The sequence below is a fragment of the Protopterus annectens genome, chromosome 9.part0 (assembly GCF_019279795.1).
Source record: "Protopterus annectens isolate FY-2018-M chromosome 9.part0, PAN1.0, whole genome shotgun sequence".
In the NCBI taxonomy this organism is placed as follows: Eukaryota; Metazoa; Chordata; order Ceratodontiformes; family Protopteridae; genus Protopterus; species Protopterus annectens.
This window is the reverse complement of record NC_056743.1, coordinates 1,120,776,219-1,120,802,867: the sequence shown is the minus strand read 5'-3', so window position 1 is coordinate 1,120,802,867 and position 26,649 is coordinate 1,120,776,219. Positions and strand designations below refer to the sequence as shown.

The 26,649-nt window shown below is 37.0% G+C and overlaps 1 protein-coding gene across 2 annotated transcripts in view; it reads left to right on the top strand.

The window, feature by feature from the left end:
• The window catches only part of PDE1B (phosphodiesterase 1B), a 1,856,783-nt gene that overhangs the window by 1,097,506 nt on the left and 732,628 nt on the right, over positions 1-26,649 (top strand). For both annotated transcript variants that reach the window (XM_044083973.1, XM_044083974.1), the window contains exons 3-4: positions 21,345-21,527; positions 21,611-21,677. In XM_044083973.1, the coding sequence (XP_043939908.1) occupies positions 21,345-21,527; positions 21,611-21,677 (250 nt within the window). The remainder of the gene's footprint in view (positions 1-21,344; positions 21,528-21,610; positions 21,678-26,649) is intronic.

Below are 26,649 nucleotides of genomic sequence, written 5' to 3'. Positions count from 1 at the left end.
GGTAAGTTGTAGTGACCACAGGCTCTGCTCTGTGAAGGTAGCTGATAATATAATTTTTTCAAACCTTTTAACAGAAAAACTAAAGAACATATGCTAACACCATCTAAATATTTTATACAATAAAGTTTGTTCATGTTTTCAACAGCAGACAGTTTGCCTATGATAACAAAATGATGTACTCAATTTTTGCTTATTATTATGGACTTTCATTGTAACTGTATGGACAGCTGGTACCACTGATGTCTACCTATATGTTTTCAAATATTGTGTATAATGTATGTCATTTTGTACACTCTGCTTCTCTTAGGCTGAACCTGACTGGGTCTAAAAATTCAATAAAATAAACCACTCTGGCCTGAGGTTAACTTCTGAGGGACCCTATTTATCATCTGTCTGTTTTTGCATGTCCCCTTTAATGATCAACTCTTCTTGTTTTGTTAATAGTCAGCAACTCTTCCTTCTGTTTGCTAGCGTCCCCCCCCCTTCATGCCACTTCAACTTGCCTCTCCATCTCCGATGAGGGACTGAGTCAAAACCCATACTGGAGTACAGATATTCCACATCCATCATGTTCCCTTTGTTGAGTTCCAGCATAACACAGTCAAAACTGGATCATGCTGGACTAAAATGACCCAATGGTACAAGCCTATTCTTATACTTTATGTTGTTTACAGCTAATAAGCCAACTAGCATTTTCCTCAGTGTCTTCCTCATAGCATTTTCTGCTGCTGAGATAAGGCATATGGGTCTGTATTTCCCTGAGTCATTCCTTGGAACCTCATGGCCCCAAAGCAACCTCCAAAGCACTATATCATGAGAACTGTGAGGATACTGTCCAAATTCCTTCTAGTTCTATCAGTTAAGCCACCAGGTCTCAATACCTTTTCTTGTATAATTTCCTTCAGCACTCTTTCTGCACCTTACTTGGGTAGACTATATGTTAGTTCTGCATTCCCTTTCCTCTTATCCCTTCCTATTTTGTCATTTTCCCCATTTTTTTGTAAAGATAGTGACAGAAAAAAAATAATTGAGAATGTCTGTCTTGCCCACACCATCATTATTCTCTGCAGTGGCCTTTTGCAGTATCTAAAGGTTTGTTTGCACCTTCAATCACCTATGTATATGAAGAAACCAATTTCTTGTCTCCGATTTCTTCTTGTGCTGTTTCTGTATATCTTTTTTATGACTATCTGTAAGCTTTGTTTAATCCACAGACTGTTTTCTCTGTCTATCTCTCTCATTCTCCCTCTCTGTTTATACTCCACCATTGTTACCTTAAACAATTCTACCAGCCTGTTGTAATATACATTCATATAGTTCCACATGGTGCCCTGTCTATCTGCCTGCATCTTCCCCCTTTGTTAACAAACAGTGCTGTAGTCACTGCTAACCAGGCACAGCCTCATCTCAATGTCTCCAACATATACAGCCTTGGTAGATATGAAATCTACAATACTTTCCTTCTTCATGCCTTTCTCTACTAGCTGGGTGAATTCCTCTTGACTATTGGCTTCATTTGCTTTGCTTACCTTCCAGTATGTGAATGCAGGAATTACTCCACTTTACCTAATTTGGTGACCAAGGTCCTACATAGTATGACTGTCTTCTTCCTATCCAAACATTTTATTCCCTTTCTTATGTTTTTTCATCATTTTTGCTTTCTGGGTATGGCAGCAAATATTTTATCCAACTATTAGCTTTCCCCTGTCCTTCCTTCATTCCAGACTACTAATGTGTAACATCCATCCTCTGTGCCAGTAATCAAGCAGCCTCAATCCTCAACACTGACACTGGTGAGGAGCATTCACTTGGAACAAAAATAGATACACACAATATTTCCACATGCAACTCTCTGCATCAAGCACAATTTCCCCTTAACAGCACACAGGGAACACAATCCAGTCCATGGCTGGGTTTTCCTCTCTCTCTCCAGGCTCCAAATAAGATTCCTGACTGACACAGCTATAGGTTCCAAGCCTAGTTCTCCACCAGCCTCTATGTGAAATCAGTGCTTTGCTGTCCCTGTTCAAAGTAGCTAACACACACACACTGAAATTTGATTTTCACACACACACACCTTGGAAAGGCTGGCACAGATTTACTAGCTCTGCCCCCTCTACCCAGACTATAAGGTAGATTCACTGCCACCAGAACACCCACAAACCCAGTTACCCTAAGGCTCTTGCCAGAGTACCCAGTTATACTGAGAGAAATTAATAGTAATATCAATGGTAATGTTGACCAAACAGTAAGGCTTTCAGGAGCGGCCATGGTGTTACCAAATAAATATAAGTACTCTCAAATGTTAAAGGATTCTCTAAAAGACTAACCATAGTAAAATGTTTAAATATATTTAATAATAAAAGAACATGACAATACTAAATATCTATTTACGATAAACACCAGAGTTTCAATCACAGGAAATATTAAAAATAACACAGATGAAAGGTTCACACAGATACAGAAATCAATACATAACTAATCTCACTATATTTTTATGACTGATCTAAAGAATTAATGTCCCCTAGTTCACTTACTAGAGCAAGGCACGATAACATGGGTGAGTGGTCTTTCTTTGTCAGGTTTGACAAACAGACTGCTGAGAGCTGAGTGACATCTCTCACTAATATCTAAATATCATTTCAGTGCTGGCTATAGAATGATATCACATCTGGTCATCTGACTCTGGTTCCCACACTACCCCATTTACTAGAAACCTGAACCAAGATCTTTGCACATATATGTCATAATGCACACACATAAAGCTTTGCTAAGATGTGTTACAGCATCTGGAAGTAGTAAAACAATTTTAACATTTCAGCAATTCCTACAGAGCTACTAAGCCAGGCTTCTAACAGACATTTTATCTCTGGCTGCAATCAGAACTATAAAACAGTTACCTTTAAAATATGTTTCATCACTACTGTCTCCCCCAGGCCCAGGTAGCCTTCATGCCATAGTAGGTCTGTCTCCCCCTAATCATTGCCCTTCCTCTTTGGTCCATTCTCTAAGCTAGGAGGGGTAGTCCCTGAATCTTACCTTCCTGATGTTGTTGGTAGTGTGAACCAACGGCACCTCTGAATAGGTTAGCTTGACCTAAAGCCCTGCATGTTCTGGGCAAATTCTTCTCTCTTAAATATGCCTTATCCATATTTCTGCCTTGAAGTCATCAGTCTACATACACACACACTACTATATGTGCACATGTCCTGAATTGAATAAGAAGCTTTCTTATTTTCAAGTTGTCCTTTCAGATTTCAGAACTTGTACAGCTCCCTCTGTCAGTTGACTAGTACTGTTTTACTTGTTCACCTTTCCTTTTTGTCATTAAGGCTGCCATCACCAAAACTCTTCCCCAAGCCTCATCCATACTCTTGCCTTTTGCAAATTTGCCTTCATTTTATATCATAGTCCTTCTGCCTGTAACTGATATATATATATATATATATATATATATTTTTTTTTTTTTTTTTTTTTTTTGCAGCTCATTTTCCACTCATCCTCAGACATCTTGCACCTCCAGCACAACCCTCCTGCTCCTTGTTTTCATGATTTTCCTCTCAGACTACATCACATAGACCATTCTTCCTTTCTTTCCTCCTCTCCTTTGGTCTCCTTCACCACATCTTTCATTATTGCTTCTTCCTTTCCTTTGTCTTCCTCTTGCCTTGCATCTTCTGCCATTGTCCCATCTCCATTATTGGCATATCCCACCTAGGCTTCACCATGCTGCTTCCTGACCACTCTTAGGATCTGCTCATTTATCCTTACAGCTGCTTACCTGATTGTATTACAATCTACTTACTCTGCTGACATTAATTTCCCATCTTTCATCTTACTGCCTTTATCCAGTTCCTACTATTCCTCCTGTCTGCTTGACACTGACTTGCAGTGGATCTGAGTTTTCCAACTATCCTTCTAACCTGCACCTCTCCTATCAACATACCAGTCTGTTTGCATGGCCTTTACCCCACCTATCTCTTAATATCTGTAAGCCATACTGCTAATTATGAAATATTTGGGCCACCGCTGTCTCTCTCATCTCTTCAAGTCCATATATCAGTCTTTGTTATTTATTTGCTTTCCAATAGTGCCTTCTAAGCCTTCTATTTTCTGTTTGCTGTTTGTCATATTCTGGCCTATTTATCTGCACTGGGAAATGATCATTTCTCTCTGATGATCTAACTGTAGCCTTTGTATAATGCAATTGTACTGGAGCTATTGGAAATGTTCTGCCATTCTTTAGCATTGTTACCTTGATCTGTATTTTACTGTTTTCCATAGCTTTTATTTGTGTACAAAGTTAGTTGGAAGAAACCATATTAGGGCTATGGATTTTAGACCTAGCAACTAATAGGCAAGAAGAAGGCAGAGGTCAGTTTTTACATCAGTCAACTATAAACATTGACAGCTGGATCAAAAAGTTGTTATGAATCAACTACATTATGTAAACAAATATGAATCTCCAAAGCAAACTATGCTCAAAAGAAGAAAACAGCAAATCTGAATTATAAACAGAAATGTAGTTTATAAAGCAGACTAGCTTAACTGCAATTTAGCACAAAGCATCACAGATGACAATGGGCAGAGGAGTAGATGCTTATTGGAGAAAAATATCTCCCTTGACCCTTTAAATAGCACAGACACACAATGTTCAGTGTGTAACCAAACAGCAATTGATACTAATCAATAAGAACAGACTTTAACAGTTAGGTACAATTTAATATATATATGAGTGTGTGTATATGATTTACTATTGGTATTCCGAATCCGCTTCGGTCTACCATTTAGAATGTTGACCTGAAATACTGAATCCGGAATGCCAAAAAGTAAACCAAGGCAAAAATGAATACATCAACAACCGTGGTTTGATGTATTCGACATAGCAAGAGATGGCATCAGTCACCTCCTGCTATGCACATTAACGTACCATTGCACTCTAAAGTCAATGGTACGTTAATTCTACTTTTTTGCAGGTGGGCTATGCCCCCCTGCACATGCACATTAAATATACCAACTCTGAGATCGCACTACACTGAGGAAATGGGCAAATTCCCTCTTCCTCACTAAACCGCAATCTCCCTGCACAGTGTCGAACCCAAATACTTGAACCACACTACCCATTCGCTGTAGTGTAGACGATACATTTTGGTTCGACATTCTGCTGACTTCAAAACTGCAATTCGATAACATGCCGGTCAACTGATGCAGGTTCAAGGTTTTCAGTGTAAACCTGGTGTGTGTGTGTGTGTGTGTGTGTGTGTGTGTGTGTGTGTGTGTGTGTGTGTGTGTGTGTGTGTGTGTGTGTGTGTCTGTGTGTGTGTCTGTGTGTGTGTGTGTGTGTGTGTGTGTGTGTGTGTGTGTGTGTGTGTGTGTGTGTGTCATAAACAACTCTAAATTAAATTTGCCTTTTGTTAAAGGTAAAGGAGGCCTATTGTGTCCAGAACTAGTATTGCTGACAACATTAGCTTGGCATAAGTATATACAGCCTATTGTACTGGGTATGCTGCATCATTTCTATGGCTAATGGACCCAGTGTTTATGAATTAGGTTGCCTGACTACATGTATTTTAATTTCTTTTAAGTTTTAAAAATAGTAGGGTACTGTTAAAGCTTTATCACATTTTCCAAACAAGGCTGAATCTAAGAAGAGACTTACAGTATTACAAATACAGTAGAGAGTTGATTATCCGAACTAATTGGGACCTAGGGTAGTTCAGATAATCAAATTGTTTGGATAATCAAACATATAATTGAACCAGATAAAAAACACGCAAAATCTTGTTTTTTTTCTGCACACAGGAATACACTTTTCAACCATTCAGCTATTCCAATGGACAATAAAGAATATTTTTCACACATGAGCTGGCTACAAGTTCATAAAATATGCTCAAGCAAATACATATAATGTTTACATATTCAGACGTTATGATTTTTCCTACTCAAAAACTTCAGAAGGCTGGTTCTGATAACTGATGTTTCTGATAATCGACTCTCTACTGTAACAATTGAAGTATGCCGGCTTTGGTCTGTATAAAATCCAAACCTATTTAAAAACACATAAATCAAAAACAAACAGCAGAAGAGCTGTATGGCTAAACATTAAAATAAAAAAATAAAAAAGTTGTGGCACCACTGCCAGATTATAGTGATGCTAGGATTTTTTTTTTTTTGAGAGTTGTTTGGTTTTATTCATACACTATTTAAGTTATTTGTTTATTTTTGTTTGTGTGAGCTAATAACAACAATATCATACCTCTTCAGGAACTGCAACTCATTTCTTTGATCTTGGAACTGCTTTGTTGTTTAAAATCCATGGTGGCCAGGTTGTGTTTCTTACAAAAATTAAATGAATTTAGAAATTGTTCATGTAAGGAAATAAATTAAAGGCTCTGTTAAAGTGATGGCTTCGGTGATGTATTAAAACCCAATACTTTACTGAGAAAGTATTTGTTAGAAAATGTTGAGGGAACCATATGCAACATGGATGGCTGTGGTCAGTAGAGTATCAGGAAGTAGTGTTTACTGCTACAGATTTGCTGATATAAATATTATAAACTTGATTTTCACTGTCAATAAACACATATGTTGACATTTGATATAACTTATAACATCATCACCAAGTTTTTGTAGGGACAATAAATAGTATGGTATAGCAATGAACAGCATTATAGTATTGTAAAACATCCAAAACATTAACAATATAAACTAGTGTATACATAACACAAGCCAGTGCTGTATAGTGCAGAATATATTGTATTGAGCATGTTGTTGCCCTGTTGCCCTAACTAGGAACAGCTGGCAAGTAAGATTGATGGTTATTTTCTCGCAAATATGCATCCCAACTCACACTCACATACTGCCTCACTACACCCAAAATAATCACTTTTTGTTTGTGATAAAAAAATTCTACACACCCATACACATTGTTCCCAGCAAACTAGATTAATAGTTACTTTCACAAACACAAATGCTGCCTCCCCTTTGCCCAAGGAACAGTTTCTGTCTGACTACACCTCTAGAGTTTGACAGTAATCAAGTGAAAGAAATTCTGGCCATAGTACAGCCCATTTCTGTCCCTCTCTCACACACAAACACACGCGCACACACACACACACACACACACACACACACACACACACACACACACACACACACACACACACACTTGTATAATGCCCCTGACAAGCCAGACTGACAATCATTTTCCCTCACAAAAGACTTATTCCACATTCACAAATAGCCACTTTCTAACTATGTACACCTGTGATTTTGCCTGCAATCACATAAGAGAAATAATGGGCACAATAGTGTATTTCAGTTGCTTACTCATTGATGCATGCTCTGTCCTTCAATGACAAACCATAAAGGTTATCATTTAACTGTGATTAAGCAAATTGCTTTCCTACTCTGCTTGCCTCCCCACCCCACAAAATACCATCTTATTGACTGAGTATGCATCAAGTGCTTGATTGTGATCAAGAGAAAAATGTTGCCGTGTTTGTCTTACACACACACACACACACTGCTTTACCTTGGCATGCCATGCTGATGAATAACTGTAGTCAAGTAATTTTAAGGTCCTTTACTTTCCCATGCAACCTGCTCCTTAAAAGAATAGCAACATTCTGACTTGAATACACCTCTGATATTTTGCAGTATTTTCTGACAGTGCCTACAAACTGTCAGCCCCTCTAGGGTTTAAGTCACATTATTTTTAATTGCAAGGGGCCCAGCTTGTACTTCAGTAAGAGCTGACTTCCATGTCATCATGAAAGTTTGTGCCCCTCTTCCCTCACCCAGATTTTTATTAGAATGTAATAGTGTAGCCTCATCCCAATGGCCTGATGGTCCAGCTTCATCCCCTAGTCCAGCATAGTCTATGCTCCAGAACAGAACCTAATTTTCGCAAGACCAGAAAAGTTAGTAATCCCATCCTCCAGTGGTAGCCACAAATTATACTAGGCAAAGGATAGGGTGTTTCTTCTGTAGGTGTAATACCATACCCTAGTTGCTGGTGTGAGCAACTGTGTAACTGCAGGTACCTCCTATACTCTTGTAAATTTGTGTATACATTCTCATACACACATGTAGACAAGGACTACCTTTACTGGCTTGGGAGTGCCAAGCCCACATCTTCTTCTACTATTTCTTTGTTTATTTTCCACTTCTACAACACTGACTCAGCCAACTGGGAACCACCATGTATCCATAGATGGGCAAGCCAGTTTAATCCACTGACTCCCATACTCACCTGCCCAGTTCTTCCAGCACCAAATCGACTACTTGAACTCTGATCATATGGCTCATAGTTAAAGCTTCATCCCTCTTCAAAACAAAGCCATAGTGTATACACATCTAATGTTTACCTGTTATACAATGAAACAAATAATAAACAAATTAATGTATTTCAGTTTGTTTCTCTCAGACATTTGCATGTCTCCTTTCTTGCAGACCATATCAATGAACATTTAACTAAATGAAGATTGCCTTGTTTTTATATATTGCTGGTATTACTTTCCCTCCTCAAAAAATAACCACTTTTCAAGAAAATACCTCTGATGTTTTTTACTGATCAAATGAAACAATAATGACCACACTAATGCATCTCACCTTGTTTTTTAAGTACTTGTTATGCTCCACCATATCAAGCCATACTGACAGTAGCTTAACTATGATTATGCAATTGTGAGACACTTCACTTTCACAGAATTTCTGACAGCCACCTACCACTGATCAACTAACTGTAGAATGTAATGACCCCTGTCCAAGCACTACACAGATTATGTCAAAGGAAACAAGGAAACTGATAGCTGTATAATAAGTTTTGCAGTTTGAATGGACCTGTGTATCGCACATTGCTATTAACAACAGAAGTTTTGCTCTGTCTGGTAATAATGATTGCCTTTGAAGGAATGGTATATAGTATATATGCATTAGCATTGATAGAATATGGTACACTATTATGATAAATGCTGCTGCTGATGGTCAGTTATATAGATCCATCATATCTCAGTTTTGACATATGCAATTAGCCAATGTCATTTTGCTTTTGTTATTAACCTAGGGATTAGGTTGCTGAGTTAGTAATGGTTAAGTTAAACTGCTGCCAAAGTCCTAGTTGTGGGGAGTATTTTTGACTGAGACTATAATCCTTGTGTACTACATTTAGTCAGTAAGTCATTTCTTGGAGAATAAGGAATCTGAATTACCTGACATGGTTACATAATTCAGATGCCTACCAAGGCTGACTAGAATGGAATACATTCTACCATCATCAGTGAAAGTTTTGGCAAGTAAATATTATGTAGCTGCCATGGGAGTGTTCTTCCCTCTCCCTGAACTCAAGGTAAAAAAAATGGAAACATGTATATCCCTGGTATAAGGGTGGTACTACTGACCTCTTTGCTTCAGTAATTGTCATCCAACCCATCGGAAAACTAGAGCCTACAATTACAGTTTACCTGCAGGATATCTGTTGTTTTCTGAGCCAAACTGAATTGCTGAGTAAGTAATTTGTAACTAACCAGCTATGCACAGAGAAATTCCTTGTGGATTGTATCTGAAAAAGGTCTCTACCAAAACTGAGTACTAAGACCAGGTTTCTACACAGCAAAATAATCTCTCTGTCTTAGTTATCATATATGCCCGCATAACTCATATTCACATCTGGTCGCTATCAGCAAGCCATTGCATTAAATCCACTACAGGAATGGTATGACTTTCCCCGTGTAAAATAACTAGAAAACCTTAAGAGTAAGGAGTAAAGTGGTGCTTTTTGAGTAAAGGACTATTATACAAATGCTGGCCTAAGCTACAAGGAAACTTAAAAGAAATGTTTCCTACTTGCATCTTAAGCAGAACAGCAAGTCTAACTATGTTGCATCTTAAAGTAAGTAGTATTAAGGAAAAAACTGTCCAACGCTCATGCTTTAATAAGCACACAACCTCATATGGTACTATTTCTAAATAATGGTTCAGACCTAACACTTGGAATCATGAACTAACATACCAGATGACACATTGTTAGGAAAGAAAGAAGGAAACAGGAACATTAGTTCAGAGTGCATATTTTCCTTGCTGTTTCCCTTAGCTCAGCAGCCCAATAATCTGCCAGAGATGGAGGAGGCAGAAGTTCTGTTTGCATCAACAGTGCTCTACAGGGTGTCAGATATGGGATTTGTGTGTGTGTATCTTAATTTTGAGCATTGCAATATGCTGATCTCCCACCTCATTAGCCATCTTTATGACATTACATCTGAAATTTTACTAGTCAGTTTCATTATTAACTGTACTACAATTAAATCACATATTCCACAGATTTTCTTGCTGATTAAAGACCTATCTCAGGTGAGGTCACATGGAAAAGGAAGTAACAAAAGCTTAAGTCAGGACAGTATTCTGGATTGAGTGCTTTTGAATAATTTCAGCCAAATTGTCTCAACAGTCATTATATCTGATTCAATAAGTAAACAATCTGCTACTTTTTAAATCCATGTTAGCAGGAATTTTATGAGTGGAAGCCAGAACAACAAGGTTAGTCCCAAATCATCAGTGAACTGAGCACCACCGAAAGGGTATCACTGCAAACAGGGTTTACTGCAGGTGCTCACATCCTAGTCAGACAAGTCATAGCCACTGTCCGGAACTGTCCATCATATGCTCAAATAAGCAAGCGCTCAAACTCATATAAGCCCAATCTTCCATTTCTACATAGCTCTCCCCACACCTGACCCTATCAAACTACATAGACTTACAGAACCTAAACTCCATCCCTAAAACCAGTTCCCAAACCAAATCCTTGGTCCTGTACCCTAAATCTTCTCTCCCCCTCTCTAACCATAAATTCTCCTGATGGATCCCTAAACCTATAGCCCTAACGTCCCTTCCTAAACCTAAACTCCCTGATCACTCCCTAAACCTAAAACTTGCTACCCACTGTCTAAACCTAAAAGTCCCTTTCTGCTCCTTAAGCCTAAAATCCCCCTCATGCTCCCTAACCCTTAAATCCTCCCAGTCCTTAAATCCCCCTCCCACACCCTAAAATATCCCTTTTGCTCCAGCCCCACATCTGTTTTCCCAAACTCATATTCGAGATACAAGGTGCTTAATCCCTGGCTCTAAGACAACATTTTTTTGCCTATTTGAGACTTGAGTGCCTGTAGTGAACCCCTGCTAACATTACTATTAAATAACGGGACTCTGAGCAGTATCTTGAATGCATTCTGTTAAATAGCTAGCAAACATGCTCTTGTCATTAGGAGAGCGAAGGGAGGATTTTTCAAATGAAGTAATTCTGAGCTAAAACAGCAAATGAGGAAACGAGGAAGATATAGTGTAGTTATTGTATAGTAGGACAGTCAGATCACCAAGCTCACCCCTATCTTAGAAATGTGCAAGGACAGGCTAAGATGCTGCAAAGGTGATTTTGTCACAAGCTTACAGGAGGAATCTTTTTAAAGTCTAAAACATTTTGGGCATGTGGTATATCTGCCATTCTAGGGGCAGAAACATCTATGCATACGAATAAAGTGAGGACAGCTGTGTGTACTCTGTTATGGCTGAGGACATCTGTAAGCATTTCTGCAAATGCTAAGTTCAGTCAGTAATCCCAGTGTTGAGGTAGTAGATGAAAAACATTCACAGAATTCTCCCTTCTTTCCAGAGTTTCTCTTTAGAAACATGTCTTTGAAGGAAATTTTCAGCATTTTCTAGAAATGTGGGACCTATCCATCTGGATCATAACAAAAGTAGCAACAGCTAAATCAGTGTTATACCTGTTTAATAGGCTCCTAAGATATTTTTTTCCAATGTGGAAGGAAAAGCCACATAGAATGCCATTACACCAATGGTGCAACAAAACTATAACTGACAAACTTTCACCCCATCTCTTTGCTCACCATATTGGTTAAGGGTCTGTTGAAATGGTGGGCACTCTCATTTCAGTGACTATACTGATATCCATACTCTAAACGCTGATTCATAGCACGGATTCAGAAAGATCAATTTATTAGCACTAATTAATGACTGATTTAAAACTATAAATTTACCATAGTCAGACAAGCAATAGGTGACGTCTGTGGATTTTAAGAAAACCTTGATGCATCTGTGATAGAACCCCTGTAATCTGTGCATGAATAACAGTTATCCTTAATTCTTCTGGATCCAAATATGAAATAAAAGTAGTCTAAGAGCTTGTTTCTTGCAGGAAAGATTATTGAAGTAGAGCGGACTGACCTTATTTAACAAAAAAAAAAAAAAAGACCAAGACAATGCTGTTTGGTAGCGTAGCTTTTAAACCCGATAGGATTATTTCAGGGGCACTGAGTATTGCATCAGGACTGAAACTGTTGATGGTGCCATTATTTAATTATATTATCTTTGCCTTATACGTAGCCTAATGAATGTCCCACTCAAAGTATGTATCCTAGACTACTGAAAAGACTCAAGTCAGACATGGGCTGTTATACAGAATGAATGATGCTTTAATGCCTGAATCCCATATCACTGACACTAGGGCATTATGAGTCTTACTTCTTTTATCTGTAGGAGAGACACTTCTCTACCTCCTGCAAGTTGACCAGGCTTTGACAGAATCTATATACCATCTGATAACTAAGTTAGTTTCTTGGTTTCACAGAGTCTGAGCAGCCAGTGAAATACTTAAAAGACAGGAATTGATAACTTCAGCAGCTGGATTGTTCTGATAACATATGGGCTTCCAATCTATTGGACTAAAACCCTAGATGATATGAACCCCTTTAGTCCACCCCAACCCCAAGATACCTTTGCTTTTTCTCTCCTCAGACATAATGTTACTGGTGGTGAATCCTTTTGTAGCAAAGTTTTTAGTGCCTGCATGAAAATGCTATAGAGCACCTATCACCCCAATTTAAAACAGTCTGAGTCATCAAAAATATATAAACTAGAAATAAAGTTTGACTTAATAGGTTCATATGTAAGTACTAGACTAGATGCCCTTGCAGGTCATTTTTAGGCCTAGCCAATTTCCATTTGGTGCTTGAATAAAACTAGCATATTTAGTGTTAGATTGGCTTTACCCATCCCTTGGTCGTTAGTTATATATTACCCCTAATGAGAATAACTGAGATCATACAAAAATAATTTGGGATGACCCATACATGGGATAAAGTATTTAGTTACTGCCTCTGCATGCATGCATGTTCGTGAATACAGTCACAGTACCTAATTTGCAGGAACACAGCAATAGAAAAAATGAATGTATTAACAAAATATTCTTTTTTTTTTACTCAGATGAACAAACAATGTGCATTTCTGCACACTAATCACTAATGAAATTTAAGGTACATATCTCATATGCTTCTAATATGCTGTGTATGACCAACTTCATTATATTTGTTGCATATGATTTGAATTGTGCACATTTTTTCTTTGATAACAGCTATGTGCAGACATCTCTGTTTGCTTTGTAACATTGAACCATATCTGTAAAAAACAGCCTAGGAAAGCACAGGATGCTAATTAGATGTCACAGGAACATCCACCAGAGAGTTACTAGGTTAGCAGAAAATAAAAACCACGTAGTGTAGTGCAAACACCTTTATTGACTAAAGAGCTTTTCGTCCCGCTCAATTGCGGAACTTTTTCAGATAAAAAAATCATTCTAAAACAGCACATGTTTAATAAAAGGCATTTTGCCAGCTGCTCACATCCACCAATGCCAGATCCCATCCAATTAACTGATTAACATATCATTTCCTTTTAACAAACTGGCTTGGTCTCTTAATGCTTAAAAATATGGATATATATATATATATATATATATATATATATATATATATATATATATATATATATATTATAAAAACAATCCAACACCCATATAATCATGAAAATAAGGTGGGGCTATAAGTATATTTAACAATAGATATGTTTAAAAGGTCCACTACCATGAATCAAAACTATAAAACATCCTACGACAACCTAGGTGGATATTCTGTAAAAGGAATAATCATAATCCCTATATGAAACAACAATATTGCTGCCTACACTACTATACCTTCTCTAATCACTAAAACAGTAGCAATATAAATATTAATATAAATATGAATGTTACATCCTTCCATCAATAAATACAATAAATACGATTAAAGAACCAAAGAAAGAAAGAAAAAAATGTGTATATCATAACAAATACTATTTAAATACATATAAAAAATGTATGTATAAAAAAATATATAAAAAAGTTGTATACTATAAGTACAAATACATACATTGTTAGTAATACTTAACATATAATCTATTATCTCATTAAACTTTTAAGTTTTAATATACACATGATAGAATAAATTTCATTTAAACCTGGGTATTGGCAAGCTTTGGCCTGCAGTTGCCAGAGTAATTCCAATCTTTCTACCAATAAGGAATCAGGACCCCCTCTCCCATCAGGGGCTATTGCATCAATTGCCCTAAATCTAAAAGTATGATCCATATAGTCTTTGATGTGCCTAGCCAAAGCATTTTCTTTTTTCAGTTTTCTTATATGGTAAAGATGCTCGTAAACCCGTTCTCTTAACCTTCTATAGGTTTTACCTATAGAAAATGCTGGGCACTGTTGGCATTGGGCGACATGCACAACAGACTTGGATTGACAGTCTAATTTGTGTTTAGTCTTATACTCATAGCCCCTGATGTTAAAACACAAACCCATCTCCATGTATGAGCAATAGTGGCACGTTACATTTGTACATGCCTACCCTATTATTAAAAACATATTTACATTCTTCTGTTCCAACAAATTCTTCAAGTTTTGACCTCGTTTAAACACAATTCAAGGTGGACTGAGGGCTGAGGGTCTGGCAGTATCCTATGGGACTAGTGGAATGGTCGCCTTTCATAAAGATTTGATCAAACTTTTTGATAAACACGGCCTGGAGTTACTGGAACTGATGTGTAAATATTATCAACTGTTTGCAGATACTTTAATAAGCAAAGCCACCACTTTGAACAATTTTATAAAAGAACGTGTTGATTTTTCTAGGTACTGGTTTGGCTATGAGAGGACTTTTTCCAGCATCAATTAATACATAGCCAAACTGAAAGGTACCAAATTAAAAAAAGTTAAATAGAGATTGCTACACCTTTCAAACTGGCTCAGCCTATCCCAAACTACCCTTGTCACAGACTAACTCTTTGAGTGGCCATATGGAACTAGGGGGAGGTGTAGATGCTGTTGAATATCCAGAAGAGAGTCCTAATAGCATTGAGCAGATGGTTATCCCAGTTAACAGGAGTGAATGTTCAACAAAGAGTAAGTCATTGCAATCAAACGAAGGATCTTATGCTCACAACAATCCACCTAATAGAGCTCCTCAAAAATCCTGTAACCTAGTAAATTTTCAGAATCAAACCTCGACTTACAATCTACAACAGCGCACGGCCCGGGTTTACTACAACAGCAGAAACAGTCAGAACAAACAAGGAAGGTAAACAACCTTCTTGTTTGTGAACATAATGTTTGTAAAATCTTGTATAATACAGAAGGAGATTTTAAAGTCTTCAGTTTTTCAGATTTGCATATTAATTCTGTACTAGTAGATTTGTTAGCAAAAGGACACACGTTTGTGCCTACACATAGGGCGGACTTACCAAACACATTAATAGACTTGAACTTACTTGTTAGAAAACTGAACCTAACTGCATTATTAGGTCAAAGTAACCAAGTTTTTTATGTCTTTCAAGTTGCTAGTACATTTTATCCCCCGCTTCATCCTACATTAGCATTGTTCGAACAAATGTGTGAACTGGACTTGAACAATTGTTTGAGTTTAAAAGCATCTAATGGTAACCGTGTGTATAATATTACTAAGTCTGAGAGAGAGACATTAAATTTATTAAAGCAAACACAAGTAAGAGTCATGCAACCAGATAAAGAGCGGGGGGGGGGAGGCTTGTGCTCATGAATATTGAGGAGTATGTGTCTAGAATGTATAAAATTTTAGACAATAATGTGTACCTTGAGGTGTCTAGAAATGAACTTAATACGGCATATGGGAGGATTCGTTCCTTTTTGAATGACATGTTTATTGAAGGTAGAACTGACATGGAACATTTTAATTTCTTAAGTATGCCAGCACCTAGGATACAGATACTATTCGGCATCCCCAAGATACACAAATGTGTGAATGATCCACCTATGAGACCTTTGATGGATGCCAGGAATAGTATCACCAACTCCTGTGCTAAATTTGTTGATCATATTCTCAAAAAAATATGTATTAGATGAGAAACAGATCTCTAAAGACTCTTGGTCTTTTTTGGCTAATATCAGTAGTCTAGAATTCGATCAGGACCTTAACTTTTTGACAGTAGATGTCAAGGACCTCTACTCCTCAATACCCCATTTGGAAGGTATTGAATGGGTTAGCTATATGTTGCGAAGTAAGGGTGTGCCCGTGTCTGAAACATCCCTAATAGAGGAAATTTTACTTATAATCCTGTCATATAATTTTGTCACCTTTAATGACAGATTTTTTTCTCCAAAAGCTCAAGGTAGCAATGGGCTCCCCTTGTGGAGCTAGCTTCGCGAACCTGGTAATGGCTTACTGGGAACAAGAATTTGTAAAAAAGCCCCCTCAAATCTCCCACCGGATTTATTTTTATACACGCTTTTTGGACGACATTTGTATGTTGATCAAGGGTTATGAGACAAAACGAACGATCTGGTTGCATACTTCAGTAGTACAGTATCTTTCTTAATTTTTACTACTACGTTCAATAGAGACAGGATTGTATACTTGGACATAGATTTGAGTAAGAATTATATTGATAGATGCTATACAGCAAACATTTTCAGGAAGGAGAGTTATTCGAATATCTTCCTACATTTTAGTAGTTGGCATCCCATTCACCAAAAAAGATCTGTGGTAAAGGGACAGTGAGTTAAGGCAGCACGGATGGTATCCAGAGACAACGATTTTATCATTGAATGTGACAGACTAAAGGAGATGTTTTTCAAAAGGGGTTACCCCAATTCCTTGCTTTCTAATCCACTAATTGAAGTTCAGGATAAATGATTAAGAGGGTTTTACAAACCCATCCTGGGCAGTAAAGAAAACTCTGTGACCAAGTTGGACGAACAGGTTAATGTGGTCCAAAATAAGGATACTTTTACCTGGTTAAGTTTGATGACACCATTTAGCATAGACAGTAATGAAATATTGAGGATCATTAACAAAAACTGAGATCTTATTAAGAATGATTCCACAAGTAGATGTAAATTTCAAGGTCCACCTCAAATTGTGTTTAAACGAGGTCAAAACTTGAAGATCTTGTTGAAACAGAAGAATGTAAATATGTTTTTTAATAATATGGTAAGCATGTACAAATGTAACATGTGCCACTATTGCTCATACACGGAGACGGGTTCATGTTTTAACATCAGGGGCTACAAGTATAAGTCTAAACACAAATTAGACTGTCAATCCAGGTCTGTTGTGTATGTCACCCAATGCCAACAGTGCCCAGGATTTTATATAGGTAAAACTGATGGAATACATGCATATGACCGAGCGACCGATAGTCGAATCGTGGTTTCCCCGAACCTATATGTCGAATCTCCAGGTGTCGAACGGTCGGAATGTCATACAAAATTCCAAATTCGACATTTCTGACCACTCTACCACCTAAACAAGCGCTACCATGGGTCAAAAAGGGGGGGATATTTTGCGTTTCAGTTACATTGTGTTTGCACTTATGCAAATTCACTGACCTGCAGTCGAACAATTTCTGATCAGCCATCTGCCGTTCATTCAAATGCATGTATTCCAAAACTGATAGTAGGTTAAGAGAACGGATTTATGAATATCTTTACCATATAAGAAATTTGAAACAAGAAAATGCTTTGGCTAGGCACATCAAAGACTATATGGATCATACTTTTAGATTTAGGGCAATTGATGCAATAGCCCCTGATGGGAGAGGGGGTCCTGATTCCTTATTGCTAGAAAGATTGGAATTACTCTGGCAATTGTGGACCAAAGTTTGCCAATACCCAAGTTTAAATGAAATTTATTCTGTCATGTGTATATTAAAACTTAAAAGTTTAATGAGATAATAGATTATATGTTAAGTATTACTAATAATGTATGTATTTGTACTTATAGTATACAACTTTTTTATATATTTTTTTATACATACATTTTTTATATGTATTTAAATAGTATTTGTTATGATATACACATTTTTTTCTTTCTTTCTTTGGTTCTTTCATCGTATTTATTGTATTTGTTGATGGAAGGATGTAACATTCATATTTATATTCATATTTATATTGCTACTGTTTTAGTGATTAGAGAAGGTATAGTAGTGTAGGCAGCAATATTGTTGTTTCATATAGGGATTATGATTATTCCTTTTACAGAATATCCACCTAGGTTGTCGTAGGATGTTTTATAGTTTTGATTCATGGTAGTGGACCTTTTAAACATATCTATTGTTATATATACTTATAGCCCCACCTTATTTTCATGATTATATGGGAGTTGGATTGTTTTTATAATATAATATATTATATATATCCATATTTTTAAATATTAAGGGACCAACCCAGTTTGTTAAAAGGAAATGATGTGTTAATCAGTTAATTGGCTGGGATCTGGCATTGGTGGATGCGACCAGCTGGCAAAATGCCTTTTATTATATATATATATATATATATATATATATATATATATATATATATATATATATATATATGTGTGTGTGTGTGCTGTTTTAGAATGATTTTTTATCTGAAGAAGTTCCTCAATTGAGCGGGACGAAATGCGCTTTAGTCAATAAAGGAGTTTGCACTACACTACACTACATGGTTTTTATTTTGTGCTAACCTAGTAACTCTCTGGTGACAGTTCCTGTTTCATTATTTTTTTTCCTGGTTTTTGTTTGCTAATTAGATGTCTACTGAAATAAAAGTCACTGAATAAAAAAAAAAAAACAGAAATATCGTGATTGCTTATGACTCAATTTTTAGTTTATGTGTATTTGAAGATCTGTATCTGTATTTTAATAAAATATATAGTAGGCATAATACATATTCAGTACTGAAATGTTGAAACCTTCTTCTAGAGAATTTCCTCCCTGGGTCTCCCATTACAAAAAAAAATTCTCATTAAAAAGTTCCAGGTAATCAAAATGTTAAATATGTAAATAACGTAATACATTCATAAGGCTTGCAAAATTATTAATCAAGTTACACGCTGTCAGTTAATGGAGGCCCTAGTTTACTGCTTGTACATGATACCCTGATGTATAGACAGCATTAAATGATTTGCACTTTCTGCCTTACGAGCTGAAATCAAATAGGATTTGCATTTATGAAAACTGACATGCTATGCCCTTTAATGAGCTTCATGAATTATATGTAATGGAAATACTCACATATGCAAATAAATAATCGTTTTTAAGTAGTCAGATGTCGCTATTGGCAGCTGTTTCACTTATTGATAAATATCACCGGGAATAAGCAAAAAAGAGATTCCTTTCCCTGCAGAACAAATACGTGTGCCTTTCCTAAGAATGACATTTAAGAGGAAACATCCTGATTGGCATATGAGCTACAGACCTGTGTTAAGTAAAATAATTCTGATACATTGTGTTATAAATAACATTTAATTGTGAATCCCCTCCTGGACAGTTTAACTAATGATTTACTTTCATTTCAAGCTCTTACACCTAGGTTATTACCTATGCCTGGCTAACATGTTAATAATAACTTGTAGGCAGTCTACCAACAATCATGGAGTGCAAAAACTAAAAAGACCACCTTTTTGGAATAGTAGTATGAGAAAATGCCTGCTGTAAAATAATAACAGTAACAAACTAGTGCTCTTGAATCTGAAGAATAACAAATTACAAGTTTTAGAAAACATCTACATAATATATCATAAGTTTTATTACAGAGTTGCTACTGGGATATTAATTTGCTTTATTCCAAGTAAGCAAAGAGTAGACTTATAAAACATAGTGAAAACTTACAAGATCATGGAATGATTTGCTGAAGCACTTAATATATTAACTGTCATATTTTCTATCTATTGCATATTTTACTCTGCATTTAGTATGTGTACTTAATAAAGGATTTCGACTGGAAACAGACTGCCTGCCTTGCTTGGATTACTTTCGAATACTTAGTAATGCTGTGCAATTATATATTTTCTATTATTATTTTTTGTTTTGGTTTTGTTTTGACTTAAGACAAGTTTAAGTTCACTACTTCTACTACTATTGTCTGATCTGATTAATATACACTGATTAACTAGAAATATATGGACTGAAAATCTCCCACACAGAGAAGTTTCTTACACTGTTCTGTTTGTGGACCCACTACACTTTAGTGGGTTGTTTTGAGACTTCGGGAATACCACGGAGATTGCTTGTAGATTTTGGTTTAACACACATGGCATTGTACTCTCTGTTTACTATATATTCGTTTTATGCTGTACATATTTATGTGACTTTTGTACATGCATAACTTCTGCTCCATGTACTTCAATAAAGGTCTATATTAGAACATCAAAGTTTCAAAACTTCGAATGTTCTAATATCGACCCCTATTCAGCAAAAGCTGAAAATATCGAAGCAACAGAAAACTGAACTTTTTCCTAGGGAAAGAATTTGGTTGTCCGTTTCTGTTGCTTCCATATTTTCAGCACTGTGATGGAAAGTTACGAGTCAGGTTCAGGTAAGTGTGCGATTGAGTGTGGGTTAGGTTAGTTAGGGTTTGGGTGTGGGTTAGGTATGTGTGCAATTGTGTGGACGTGAGGGTTAGGGCGGGTTAGGTGAGTTAGGGTTAGGGCGCGGGTCAGGTAAGTGTGTGTGTGGGTGTGAGGGTTAGGGCGGGGTAGGTGAGTTAGGGTTAGGGCATGGGTGAGGTGAGGTGAGTTTGCGATAGTGATGGACCTTAGGGTTAGGGTTTGGATTAAGGTAAGTGGATAGTTAGTGGTGTGTGTATAGTTTAGTGTAGGGTTAGGTGTAAGATTTTATGTGTATGTGTGTGGATTGCTGTTTTTTTGGTGTGCTTGTGTTGTGTGTATGTGTTTTGGAACAGCAAATTTTTTCCCTAGGAAAAAATTCACTGTTCTGTATGTTCGATGTTTTCAACTTTCGCTGAATAGGGGTCGATATTAGAACATTCGAATTTTGAAACTTTGATGTTCTAATATAGACCCTTCAATAAATGTGTCCATATCGCGTTCAAAGTTTCATAGTCTTCTTGTACTAACTACCTGGTTAAACAAATGGAATAAATAAATAAAGGGCTTCTAATTAGTAAAAGTATTAATCATTCTTTTACTCATTTTCAGACAAATTCTGGACACAGAGGATGAACTCCAGGAGATCAAATCAGATGCAGTGCCTTCAGAGGTGCGTGACTGGCTGGCAGCTACTTTTACGCAACAAACAAGATCCTCAGGAAGACGGTCTGATGAAAAGCCAAAGTTCCGTAGCATTGTCCATGCAGTACAGGCTGGCATTTTTGTGGAAAGGTAAGAGAAAATATTTTGTGTTCTTATTGCCATCGCTTGGTTAGTGGAGAAACTAATGTTACTTGTTTTTTTATTTGTTTCAGAATGTTCAGAAAAGCTTATAGCCTGGAAGGGCCTAGTCATTCTGCAGAGGTAGTCAACTGCTTAAAGGTAAAGAAACCAATTTGTAGTCTCTGTTTTTTGTTTATATTACTGCCTGCTAACATATTTTGTTGAGAAGTACTGTTAATTATCATACAGAGTGATTTAGAATAAATGGAAACACAGGCAATGCACATAACTGTAAGGATACAGGCAACAGAGTAGCACAATTTTATAGCAGTATTTAAAATGCGTCACACATGGCACACCTTGGATGAGTATAGCAATAACCCACGCCTGGGTGTGGGTAATGCTGGATTTACCCACGGTTGGTGTGGTTTGGTCCTGAGGGCTTCGTTCTCGGGACCAAACAAAGACAACCGTGGGTAAATCCAGCATTACCCACACCCAGAAGTGGGTTATTGCTATTATACTATGGTGTTAGTTAGTTTTGTATTATCTTTGTATTGTTGTTATTTAGGTTTTTGTTTGCTTTTCTTTGTATTCTTCCACTTTTTGTGAGATAAAATAGTCCACACGTTCAGTTTGTGTTTATTGTTTATTTCTGTTTTAATTTAAATACATGTTATTTTTTAATTTTTCAGGAAATGTTAGGAAATAATTATATTAGTAGATATTTTTTTTTATTATTTTCTATCTATGGTGCCTCTTGTTTGGGTGTTTTTTCCTGTCTGCGTTTGTAGTGTTTCTGTTTAACAGGGCTCGTGCAGGTTTTTGAAGGGATGTAATCAAAAGGGCTAGGTGGTGCTTGGTATAACATAGTTTAAGCAGTTTAGAACTTTATAACGTGTAGTTATGTTTTAGTACTTATAGGTATGTTAGAAATGTGGTGTAGTTTTAATTTGTATAACTTTTTTTTAAATATGTAGTTTTACTAATTGGTGTATGCACTTTTAGAAGGTGTATGCTGATGTGGAAGTTAGGTATGGTGTGTGTTTTTGACTTTGCGAGGGATGTGTGCTGTATTTACTTTTAGTGTGTACATTTTTGGAGTTGTTTGTGTATAGCTATTGTAGGGAATATAGCTGAGTGAATGGTTTTATCAGAATGCTTGCTTTTATTGTATTATAAGTGGTGGTTATGTAGTGTGTGTGGTGTATTTGCGACTGCATGACATTTTATTTTATTAGTATTCGAGGTGAGGGACTGAGGACTGTAATAAGGGAATTGGTTAGTTTTGTGTGATTAGGTGTAATTGTTAGGTGTTTTTGGTGTTACATTTGGTTATGTTTATTTGCTGTCGCCGCAGCATGATATTTTCGCGACCGGACTTTTTCCGTTATTTATTGTACAATTTACTATGTGCACGCTGGTTGGATTAGCCAATCAGCATACACGTTTATCGGCTTTTGTGAACATCGCATGGTATAATAGCTGTTCTTACATTACTAAAAAGCATGTACACCCCAAACATCAAACCTTTACATACTGAGAGTATGCAACGAGTGAGAGAGAAAGAAAACGTTTACTGCAGTACTGTTGGAATTAGCTACATAAGGTTAAAAAAAAACAATACTCATGAAGAGCAAGTATACATACAAGGGAAGTGGAGAAAAAAAAACACCTGCTCTCAAAGATATAGAAACAGTTATGGGAGCTGCACAGGTGTATGCCTATAAAAATATTGCCAAAGAAATGAATAAGGGTAAGAAAAATCAGGAGTAAACTAAGTAGAAAATGAAAGGAATTGTGAAGGGGAGGGAGCTGCAAGCAAGCATACCACCAAACAAATGCAGGAAGGGGAGGGGAGTAAATGTCCATCATCGCAGGAGGGCAAACAATGGTTAGTTGGAAAGTGCAGATACGAAGAAAGTGAGGGATGTACAAGGCTAGCTGGGTATCTGAATGCAGCAGTTTAAATACAAAAAGCAAGAGGAATGCTAAAACTACAGTAATTATTATACATTAAAAATGAATTTTTATTTTACATGGAGTAGGTCTTGGAGATGTTGAAGCTTTGACTATATCACACCAATACCTTTTAAAACTTTATACAGGGAACATGAAGCAGAATATATGCTGAAAGAGAGAACATAAAATTGGCAGTGTGACTTATACTCCCCATGGTTCCAAATCTTCCAAGCAAATAGTACTGACCTAGGAAAACACAAAGAACACTTCACACAATCTCTCAGAGATTTCATCGCAAAATATAGATACTAATGAAAACCAGACAGCATGAGGATCCCAGGAAAAATGAGCTTTTCATAATTACTTCAGGGGGCATAACGTTCTTAAGGCAATGTGCAAGCCACTAATATGCTGAGATACACAAGTTGTTTTATTAACTGCATGGAAGTGTCCCTGCTGGAGCTCTTTTTTATTTACCGAGTTCCTTTCCTTCATTCATTCACTGATAACCGTAGTCCCACTAATCAAATCAGAGGAATCTCTCTTATGGTAGACTTAGAGGACGACAGGAGAATAAAACAAGATGTGTACATCAAAACAAACAGAACAATGTGCAATTACATTTAGCATACTCTTTTTGACCCTCAGTCTCTCATTTGACCTGTTTCTGTAGTCTTTCTTATCACAGTCATTGCTGGTGGGGGATAAAAGCTATGTGGTAATAGTCCACCATCCTAGGGAGATTGACTTTTTTCAGTCTTCCCTTGTATGTCTTGCTCACCGCTTTGGGGTACAATGTGGAGACATCATTCACTGACTCAGTCCTTCACTTTTATCCCAGTTTCACCTAGGAAAGTGACACTGCCTTCTAAGTTCCCTGTTCTGCACTTGACAGTCTTATAGTAGAACACATGTCTTTGAGATGCACACCTTCTGCTACTCCCAAAATGGTAACCCTACAGCAGCCAGTTTCTTCCCATCCTTTCTGCCATATCCACCAGCACTTAGGCCACAAACTGAACACAGGTAAGCCGAATCATAATCAGAAGCCTATCTTCATGTGCCATGGATCCTGCTACAAAAACGTGAAATATGCTGACAAATGTGTTTTGAACATCACCAGAGGTACCACATTCTCAGCTAGTTTACAGCAGATGCCACATATAAAAAGAAAATGTATAGGATGATGCTACAGTAAGAAGAGTTAAAACTTACTGTAGCATGACTGCAGTGCCATCCACACCATATAGCAGGACCTGCTAATTCAGGAGAAACCCCTGAACTGAGTTGTGCATTTTAGTACTTTTTAGCATTCTAGTATTTTTTTATGTTTTTTTTTTTTTGCTTTATATCTATAGTAGTGCTGCAGTGAAATATATGTGTGATCACACAGTGTTCATTATGATTTATCTAATGGAGTAAAGAATATCAACGTTTTGCCGCAAGTACTCCATATTGATTTGATCACTATCAGGACCGACATGTAACTGAGGTCATTGCTTCATTACACATATCTGGCCTGATAATGTTTGATATGTATGGTGTTGTAAAAGTTAGAGCAGCAATGATTAAAATGACTGGTTGCATCCCATTTTTCAGCACAAGTATTAGACATGGACTTAGCATGTACAATTGTCTATTGAGAATCCACATTTACCAAGGACCTTGTTATTGAAGTAGTATGTGTTTTCAAATACTTTTAGCTGTCCTCCTTGACTATTGATAGTCTAGTCCTCAAACTATGACCATGCTTATTTATTCAACATCACCGAGGCAAAAGTCAGGTGTAGTGTAGCTGTCATCCAGGCGGCCATAAGAGATTTTCCATTTTCCGACCCTAATCTCCTACCCTAACAGCATATGCAGAGGCCTGCAAAGGCTTCCCATATGAGGCAAGAGAATGCCCCAAGCCTGTATGATAAATATCATGCACCTCCCACTCCAATAGATTCCAGGGTCACAGAGACTTGGACCACTTCCCTCCACCTAGGATGAGTAAGCTAGTGTTGGATTCTCACCCCCACCTTCTGTCCTCATTTGGCAATTTTTGGTCTTAATCAAGTCCCAAGCAGCAACCCCATCCAACCTGTTATAAATCCAATAGACAATTGTGAAGTCTCTTTTGATTGAGAGCCAATATTTGGCTATTCAAAGCCTATCTTCACAAAAATATGGCACCAAGAGGACTACGGATAAAATTGCATCCACTTGTAAGCAGATCTGAACAGAGGCTTACGGATGAATGGGATGCAGCACTTAGAGAGGGTTCTATGGTTTTTGTAAAAATCCTAGCTTCATATTATGAAAGAACAATTGAATTATGTCTTTCAAAAGTTAAGGATCTAGCAAAAGAATGCAAGAAGCATGAATCCAGTCCCAAGTATTTGGAATATTTGGATAGGTTATCCAGGGAGCTGACTTCTTATGACAAAACTATTAGAGATAGAAAAATAAAGAAATGTAATCGAGATATCAATGATTATGAAAAGGGACATCCATTTCAAGCCCAAAGAACTGTGAGGTTTCAGGATAATGTCCCAATGTGAATAGGGGCAGGACCAGAAAAAGGCCCAGATCTATATTAAAAAACAGGGACCAATTTCACACCAGTACCTCAGGGGAGGAGTCATCTAATACTGACAGTGAATATGCCAATACTGTCAATTCTCCACTCAAAAAGAAAACTAACACTCAATACCCTTTAGATATGGTAGGAAATCCAGAGGGGGGAGGAAACATAGAAACAAACATATCTACGGATTCCATGACGGGACTTATACAGGCACTACTGAAGTAAATACACAAGTTTTTCAAAATGTTTTGAATCTATCAGACCATGTACTTACATATGAACAAGAACAAGTTCTAAATAAAGGGTTAAATTTTGTTCCCAGCTTTTTTTCTGATGAATACCAAACTTCATTAGATGTCATTGATTTTTGTCGTAGACTTAATCTTAAACTGTTTTTTTCTGAACAGGACAGTTCCAATGTTCAAAGATCTACTGATTTTACCTTCCATAAATCCACCTTTCAGCCGCCCATGAATAAAAATGTAGCCATTTTTCAACAAGCGGTGTTAAAAGATCTACATTTTCCCCTTTTTGAAGTTGCTACTAGCAGGGATAATGTCACCTCTTCAGAAAGGGTGGCTCTATCGGAACTTAGAG